Source organism: Scyliorhinus torazame, chromosome 20 (genome assembly GCF_047496885.1).
Source record: "Scyliorhinus torazame isolate Kashiwa2021f chromosome 20, sScyTor2.1, whole genome shotgun sequence".
Lineage (NCBI taxonomy): Eukaryota > Metazoa > Chordata > Chondrichthyes > Carcharhiniformes > Scyliorhinidae > Scyliorhinus > Scyliorhinus torazame.
The window spans coordinates 8,155,319-8,164,752 of record NC_092726.1 but is presented as its reverse complement, the minus strand read 5'-3'; the positions used below and the strand labels follow the sequence as shown (position 1 = coordinate 8,164,752).

The window sequence follows — 9,434 nt, the reverse complement described above, 5'->3', positions numbered from 1 at the left end:
GACCAAAACTGAACACAATACTCCAGGTGTGGCCTCACTAACACCTTATACAATTGCAGCAGAACCTCCCTAGTCTTAAACTCCATCCCTCTAGCAATGAAGGACAAAATTCCATTTGCCTTCTTAATCACCTGTTGCACCTGAAAACCAACTTTCTGTGACTCATGCACTAGCACACCCAGGTCTCTCTGCACAGCAGCATGTTTTCATATTTTATCATTTAAATAATAATCCCTTTTGCTGTTATTCCGACCAAAATTGATAACCTCACATTTGTCAACATTGTATTCCATCTGCCAGACCCTAGCCCGTTCACTTAGCCTATCCAAATCCCTCTGCAGACTTCCAGTATCCTCTGCACTTTTTGCTTTACCACTTGTCTTAGTGTCGTCTGCAAACCTGGACACATTGCCCTTGGTCCCCAACTCCAAATCATCTAGGTAAATTGTGAACAGTTGTGGGCCCAACACTGATCCCTGAAGGACACCACTAGCTACTGATTGCCAACCAGAGAAACACCCATTAATCCCCACTCTTTGCTTTCTATTAATTAACCAATCCTCTATCCATGCTACTACTTTCCCCTTAATGCCATGCATCTTTATCTCATGCAACAACCTTTTGTGTGGCACCTTGTCAAAGGCTTTCTGGAAATCCAGATATACCACATCCATTGGCTCCCCGTTATCTACCGCACTGTTAATGTCCTCAAAAAATTCCACTAAATTAGTTAGGCACGACCTGCCCTTTATGAACCCATGCTGCGTCTGTCCAATGGGACAATTTCCATCCAGATGCCTCACTATTTCTTCCTTGATGATAGATTCCAGCATCTTCCCTACTACCGAAGTTAAGCTCACTGGCCTATAATTACCCGCTTTCTGCCTACCTCCTTTTTTAAACAGTGGTGTCACGTTTGCTAATTTACAATCCGCCGGGATAACCCCAGAGTCTAGTGAATTTTGGTAAATTATCACTAGTGCATTTGCAATTTCCCTAGCCATCTCTTTTAGCACTCTGGGATGCATTCCATCAGGGCCAGGAGACTTGTCTACCTTTAGGCCCATTAGCTTGCCCATCACTACCTCCTTGGTGATATCAATCCTCTCAAGGTCCTCACCTGTCATAGCCTCATTTCCATCAGTCACTGACATGTTATTTGTGTCTTCCACTGTGAAGACCGACCAAAAAACCTGTTCAGTTCCTCAGCCATTTCCTCATCTCCCATTATTAAATCTCCCTTCTCATCCTCTAAAGGACCAATATTTACCTTAGCCACTCTTTTTTGTTTTATGTATTTGTAGAAACTTTTACTATCTGTTTTTATATTCTGAGCAAGTTTACTCTCATAATCTATCTTACTCTTCTTTATAGCTTTTTTAGTAGCTTTCTGTTGCCCCCTAAAGATTTCCCAGTCCTCTAGTCTCCCACTGATCTTTGCTACTTTGTACGTTTTTTCCTTCAATTTGATACTCTCCCTTATTTCCTGAGCTATCCACGGTTGATTTTCCCTCTTTTTACCGTCCTTCCTTTTTTTGGTATAAACCTTTGCTGGGCACTGTGAAAAATCACTTGGAAGGTTCTCCACTGTTCCTCAACTGTTTCACCATAAAGTCTTTGCTCCCAGTCTACCTTAGCTAGTTCTTCTCTCATCCCATTGTAATCTCCTTTGTTTAAGCACAAAACACCAGTGCTTGATTTTACCTTCTCACCCTCCATCTGTATTTTAAATTCCACCATATTGTGATCGCTCCTTCCGAGAGGATCCCTAACTATGAGATTCTGAATCAATCCTGTCTCATTACACAGGACCAGATCTAGGACCGCTTGTTCCCTCGTAGGTTCCATTACATACTGTTCAAGGAAACTATCGCGGATACATTCTGTAAACTCCTCCTCACGGCTGCCTTAACCGACCTGGTTAAACCAATCAACATGTAGATTAAAATCCCCCATGATAACTGCTGTACCATTTCTACATGCATCTATTATTTCTTTGTTTATTGCCTGCCCCACCATAATGTTACTATTTGGTGGCCTATAGATTACTCCTATCAGTGACTTTTTCGCCTTACTATTCCTGATTTCCACCCAAATGGATTCAACCTTATCCTCCATAGCACCGATGTCATCCCTTACTGTTGCCCGGATGTCATCCTTAAATAACAGAGCTACACCACCTCCCTTACCATCCACTCTGTCCTTCCGAAAAGTTTGATACCCTCGGATATTTAACTCCCAGTCGTGACCATCCTTTAACCATGTTTCAGTAATGGCCACTAAATCATAGTCATTCACGATGATTTGCGCCATCAACTCATTTACCTTATTCCGAATACTACGATCATTCAGGTAAAGTACACTTATGTTGGCTTTTTTACCTCTGTTCTGAATCTTAACACCTCGATCAGTAACCTCTCCTAAGTTATATTTCCTCTTAACCTTTCTCCTAATTTTCCTTGTCGTCGAACCCATATCTTCCTGTAACAACCTGCCGCGTCGCTTACCATTAATGTTTTCACTTCCCGTTTTATTCCTTTTAGTAATCCTGGTCCTATTCACTGAGCTCCCCTCAGTCACTGTACCTTGTACTGTCGCCCTTTTTGATTTTTTGACTGTGGCTTCTCTGCCTTACACTTTCCCCCTTACTGCCATTTATTTCTGTCCCTGTTTTACTATCTTCCAACTTCCTGCGTCGGTTCCCATCCCCCTGCCACATTAGTTTGAACTCTCCCCAACAGCTCTAGCAAACACCCCCCCGAGGACATCGGTTCCCGTCCTGCCCGGGACTGAAACTTCACGGGAGGAATTAAATAGGGCTGGTCAGTTGGCTAAAGAGCATTTAAAATTGTCACGGCATGTGATGAAAAAAGAGGTCTTGCGGCAAGGGGGTGTGCATCAATGGGACCAGGTGACCATGGCGATATCTTGGTGTGCTGTTGTGCTGAGATCATCTGCTCTTGGTAGTAAAGTTGGAGCCAGCCAATCGGAACGGCAGCACCCGAAGATCCCCTCCCTTCCGGAGGGGAAGGTTTAACCGGGAAGCACTTACTTTTTTCCAGGTTCAACTTATTCCCTGGAAATGTGACAAAGCACCTCAGCAACCCCATTGTGTTGTCCTTGTGGGAACTGGGCCCTTTCCACCCAACAAATGATGGTCGGCGTACAGGGACACCCTATGTTCCACTACCCTCCTCACTCTCCCCCTCCACCTATCTGAGGCCCTCAAGACGATGGCTCTGTCGCCAACACAAATAAGAGGGGGGCAAATGGGCCCCCTGCCTCGTCCCCCTCTTTAGTTGAAAATCCCCCCAGCTCCTGGCATTCGCAGGGACACTGACCTTCGGAGCTTTGGACAATAACCATGCCCAGGACACAAAGCTGGGCGGCAGCCTATTTAACAACCGCCGCACATTAGACAGCAAATGCCAATCTTTGGCAAACTCCATCTGACCTTCCCCAGTAACATGAGGAAGACGTCCCTCCAGCCTCAGCGGCAGCACTTCAGCCAGTATCTTGGCTTCTACGTTCAACAAGGAACTGGGCCCTACGACCCGCATTCCACTGGGCCCTAATCCTCCTCGAACAGAAGTGAAAGGGGCATCAACCTCTCGGGTAAGGAATCCCTCGCTGCCGAATCCTCAAACATTTCCACTGATAACGGCATCAACTGTTCTGCAAACGTGCGCTGGGAACCCATCTGGACGCTTGACCGCCTGCATTCGCCCAATCACTGCTGAGACCGTCTCTGCACCCATCGGCCCGTCCGCCCCTCTCAGCTCTTCCTCTTCCAACTTGGGACACTCCAGGCCCTCCAGGAACGCCTGCATACCTGACCCCCTAACGCAAACGGTTTGGACCTGCAAAGGTTCTGATAGACCCATTTGCTTTGTCTGGTGTGGACACCAGCCCCCCCACCCGGGTTATGAACATAAGAACATAAGAACTAGGAGCAGGAGTAGGCCATCTGGCCCCTCGAGCCTGCTCCGCCATTCACTGAGATCATGGCTGATCTTTTGTGGACTCAGCTCCACTTTCCGGCCCGAACACCATAACCCTTAATCCCTTTATTCTTCAAAAAACTGTCTATCTTTATCTTAAAAACATTTAATGAAGGAGCCTCAACTGCTTCACTGGGCAAGGAATTCCATAGATTCACAACCCTTTGGGTGAAGAAGTTCCTCCTAAACTCAGTCCTAAATCTACTTCCCCTTATTTTGAGGCTATGCCCCCTAGTTCTGCTTTCACCCGCCAGTGGAAACAACCTGCCCGCATCTATCCTATCTATTCCCTTCATAATTTTATATGTTTCGAAAAGATGTCCCCTCACCCTTCTAAATTCCAATGAGTACAGTCCCAGTCGACTCAACCTCTCCTCGTAATCCAACCCCTTCAGCTCTGGGATTAAGCTCGTGAATCTCCTCTGCACACCCTCCAGTGCCAGTACGTCCTTTCTCAAGTAAGGAGACCAAAACTGAACACAATACTCCAGGTGTGGCCTCACTAACACCTTATACAATTGCAGCATAACCTCCCCAGTCTTAAACTCCATCCCTCTAGCAATGAAGGACAACATTCCATTCGCCTTCTTAATCACCTGTTGCACCTGTAAACCAACTTTTTGCGACTCATGCACTAGCACACCCAGGTCTCTCTGCACAGCAGCATGTTTTAATATTTTATCATTTAAATAATAATCCCTTTTGATTGAATAATAATCTCCCGAGAGAACATGAATGATCTCTCGGGGGGCCGCCCGCCTCCTGACATGGCCAGCCAAGGAGGGCTTGCTTTCTCCCCATATTCGTACATGACCCCCTCGAGCATCGCAACTGGCTTTGCCTCTGGATAATAAGTCCAACTGCTTTGACAAACAGTCACCCAGACTGTCAGACCTGCTGAGATTGTCCAGTATTCTCTGTTTTTGCAGCTCCTTCCTGCTAGCTCGTTCTGGGGTTGGGCCATTCAAGTACCTAACATCCACCTACCAGCCTTTGATGTTCCTCCCCTGTCTCCCAACCGATAAGTAATTTCTGCGAGATTATCTCCCCTCTCATCACAACTTTCAGGGCCTCCCACAAAACTGAAGGCAAAACCGCCCCATTCTTCTTCAACCCCAGATACTCATCTTTCGCCCTGAGACTGTTTAAGGTTCTGGTCAGACCCCATTTGGAGTATTGTGAGCAGTTTTGGGCCCCGTATCTAAGGAAGGATGTGCTGGCCTTGGAAAGGGTCCACAGGAGGTTCACAACAGTGATCCCTGGAATGAAGAGCTTGTCGTATGAGGAACGGTTGAGGACTCTGGGTCTGTGCTTGTTGGAGTTTAGAAGGATGAGGGGGGATCTTATTGAAACTTACAGGATACTGCGATGCCTGGATCGAGTGGACATGGAGAGGATGTTTCCACTTGAAGGAAAAACTAGAACCAGAGGACACAATCTCAGATTAAAGGGACGATCCTTTAAAACAGAGATGAGGAGGAATTTCTTCAGCCAGAGGGGGGTGAATCTGTGGAACTCTTTGCCGCAGAAGGCTGTGGAGGCCAATTCACTGAGTGGCTTTAAGACAGAGAGAGATAGGTTCTTGATTAATAAGGGGATCAGGGGTTATGGGGAGGAGGCAGGAGAATGGGGATGAGAAAAATATCAGCCATGATTGAATGGCGGAGCAGACTCGATGGGCCGAGTGGCCTAATTCTGCTCCTATATCTTATGGTCTGATGGCCCTTCAAATACTTCTGCAAAACCCCAAATCTGCCAACGGGCCCACCTCCAATGTCGGATCTACCAGATGCGGAGTGTGATCCAACGATCGTGGAGTATTCCGCCTTCCTCACCCCAGGCAGAAGCGACGTCCACACCATGGACAAGGCGGGGAATGTTGGTTTTACAAACTATTCTCTGTGTCATTAAGGGACAGCAGCATTGTTATTGGTGTTTTTCCACAATCAGCAGAGCAAGGGTTGGTGAGCCAAGGTATGACGTGGAGAGTTACATGGCGCAGACTGTGGAGACTGCAACTGTACTGCCCGTACCTGGCATCTGTGCATAGTTCTGGATTAACTATAAATGGTAAATGTTTAAACCTGCACATCTCCAAAAGGAAGGAATGTGTAGGGACAACGTGTCCAGATACAGTGTGAGTGCTTCCCATCAATTTCTCCCAAGGCTGACTCAGCTTCAATTTCTTTCCCTCCCCTTGTCCTCTCTGTCTGGCTCTGGGTTCTGGTCAGTGAATCATTCTTTATCCGTGAAGGCATTCAGCACTCAATCTCCCAAAGACCAATGGGTCTCCTATCCTCATGGACTTTCTCAGACGTTCTCACACACACTCTCTCTGCAGTGTGTCCACACACACTCACACACTCTCTCTCGCTCTCTCTGTCACACTCTTTTATATTCTCAATTCGACTCTCTTGTCTCTCGCTGGCCTGCACACTGACACACACACAAACATTTCTTGTTGAAATGATAGATGAGATTTAAGAATTGAACCACTGTGAGATATCTTTACTGTGATATACATGTTTCATGGAGAAAGAGACCTCCCCCATTCTCACTTTGTACTTTGATCTGCCATGATTATGATGCTTTTTTTATTTCCCAATGCTAAAATACACAGGACATTCGATGGAAGAATCATTCTTCAGATGGACCCTGTAGAGACAGTTCTGACGGTCAAAAACTGCGATACAGTCCTCTGAGTAACCAACTGGACTTCCATACCTGCCGATACAGAGGAAAACGGCATCAGAAACACCCCGGCGGTAATGATCACAGTTCTCCTGTACAGTATCACTGGACAATTTCACCAGCGACTCCGATCAAGTGACCAACCAGAATTAAGAAAATGTCTTCTTTACCCACAGTGAACCAGGAGCCCCTGAGAAGCCAATTACAGAGAGGCAAATACACAGGATGGATTTGTCATGGGGCATCTCCAACCTCACTCCATGTTCACTCTTCCTTCATTTCCACACTCCCTCCGTCCCCACCCTCCCTCCGTCCCCACCCTCTCTCCGTCCCCAGCCTCCCTACGTCTCCACCCTCTCTCCGTCCCCACCCTCCCTCCGTCCCCACCCTCCCTCCGTCTCCAACGTCACTCCATGTTCACTATTCCTTCATTTCCACACTCTCTCCATCTCCACCCTCCCTCGATCTCCACCCTCTCTCCATGTTCACTCTTCCTTCATTTGCACTCTCCCTCCATCTCCACCATCCCTCCATCTCCACCCTCTCTCCAGGGTCACTCTTCCTTCATTTCCACACTATCTCCATCTCCAACTTCTCTCCATCACCACCTTCTCACTATCTCCACCTTCTCTCCAACTCCACCTTCTATCAATCTTCATCTTCTCTCAATCTCCACCATCCCTCCATCTCCACGCTCCCTCCATCTCCACCCTCCCTCCATCTCCACCCTCCCTCCATCTCCACCCTCCCTCCATCTCCTCCCTCCATCTCCACTCTCTCTCCACTCTCTCTCCATCTCCACTCCCTCCATCTCCACCCTCCCTCCATCTCCACCCTCCCACCATCTCCACCCCCCCTCCATCTCCACCCCCCTCCATCTCCACCCTCCCTCCATCTCCACCCTCCCTCCATCTCCACCCTCCCTCCATCTCCACCCTCCCTCCATCTCCACTCTCCCTCCATCTCCACTCTCTCTCCATCTCCACTCTCTCTCCATCTCCACTCTCTCCATCTCCAGCCTCTCTTCATTCTCCATCTCTACCTCTCCAACCACAGCCTCCCTCCATCTCCATCTTCCCTCCATCTCCACCTTCCCTCCATCTCCACCCTCCCACCATCTCCACCCTCCCTCCAACTCCACTCTCCGTCCATGTCCACCTCCCTCCATCACTACCCTCCCTCCATCTACACTCTCTCTCCATCTACACTATCTCTCCATCTCCAGACTCCCTCCATCTCCACCCTGCCTGCATCTCCACCCTCCTTCCATCTCCACTCTCCCTCGATGTCCACCTCCCTCCATCACTACCCTCCCTTCATCTCCACCCTCCCTCCGTCTCCACCCTCCCTCCGTCTCCACCCTCCCTCCATCTCCACTCTCTCTCCATCTCCACTCTCTCTCCATCTCCACCCTCCCTCCATCTCCCCCCTCCATCTCCACTCTGTCTCCACCCTCCCTCCATCTCGACCCTCCCTCAATCTACATCCTCCCTCCATCTCCACCCTCCCTCCAGCTCCACCCTCCCTCCATCTCCAACCTCCCTCCATCTCCTCCCTCCATCTCCACTCTCTCTCCACTCTCCCTCCATCTCCACCCTCCCTCCATCTCCGCCCTCCCTCCATCTCCGCCCTCCCTCCATCTCCACCCTCCCTCCATCTGCACCCACCCTCCATCTCCACCCTCCCTCCATCTCCACCCTGCCTCCATCTCCACCCTGCCTCCATCTCCACCCTGCCTCCATCTCCACCCTCCCTCCATCTCCACCCTCCCTCCATCTCCACCCTCCCTCCATCTCCACCCTCCCTCCATCTCCACCCTCCCTCCATCTCCACCCTCCCTCCATCTCCACTCTCCCTCCATCTCCAGCCTCCCTCCATCTCCATCCTCCCTCCACTCCACCCTCCATCCATCTCCATCCTCCCTCCACCTCCACCCTCCCTCCATCTCCACTCCCTCCATCTCCACTCTCCCTCCATCTCCACTTTCCCTCCATCTCCATTCTCCATGCATCTCCAGTCTCCCTCCATCTCCATTCTCCATCCATCTCCGGCCTCCCTCCATCTCCAGCCTCCCTCCATCTCCACTCTCTCTCCATCTCCATTTTCGATCTCCACCTTCCATCTCCACCTTCTCTCCATCTCCACCCTCCCTCCATCTCCTCCCTCTCTCCATCTACACCCTCCCTCCATCTCCACCCTCCCTCCATCTTCAGCCTCCCTCCATCTTCAGCCTCCCTCCATCTCCACCCTCCCTCCATTTCCACCCTCCCTCCATCTCCACCCTCCCTCCATCTCCACCCTCCCTCCAACTCCACCCTCCCTCCATCACCACCCTCCCTCCATCTCCACCCTCCCTCCATTTCCACCCTCTCTCCATTCTCCATCTCCAGCTCTCGATCCGCAGCCTCCCTCCATCGCCACCCTCTCTCCGTCGCCACCCTCCCTCGATCTCCACTCTCCCTCCATCTCCAACTTCCCTCCATCTCCACTCTCCCTCCATCTCGAGCCTCCCTCCATCTCCACTCTCCCTCCATCTCCACCCTCACTCCATCTCCACTCTCCCTCCATCTCCACTCTCCCTCCATCTCCACTCTCCCTCCATCTCCACTCTCCCTCCATCTCCACTCTCCCTCCATCTCCACTCCCCTCCATCTCCACTCTCCCTCCATCTCCACCCTCCCTCCATCTCCACCCTCCCTCCATCTCCACTCTCTCTCCATCTCCATTTTCGATCTCCACCTT

At 49.9% G+C, this 9,434-nt stretch overlaps 1 protein-coding gene across 1 annotated transcript in view; it reads right to left on the bottom strand.

The window, feature by feature from the left end:
- Positions 1 to 6,494: 6,494 nt before the first annotated feature.
- Positions 6,495 to 9,434, bottom strand: part of LOC140396731 (beta-microseminoprotein-like) — a 30,302-nt gene continuing 27,362 nt past the window's right edge. The window contains exon 4 of the mRNA XM_072485479.1: positions 6,495 to 6,725. Coding sequence (XP_072341580.1) covers positions 6,596 to 6,725 — 130 coding nt within the window. The 3' untranslated portion in view covers positions 6,495 to 6,595. The remainder of the gene's footprint in view (positions 6,726 to 9,434) is intronic.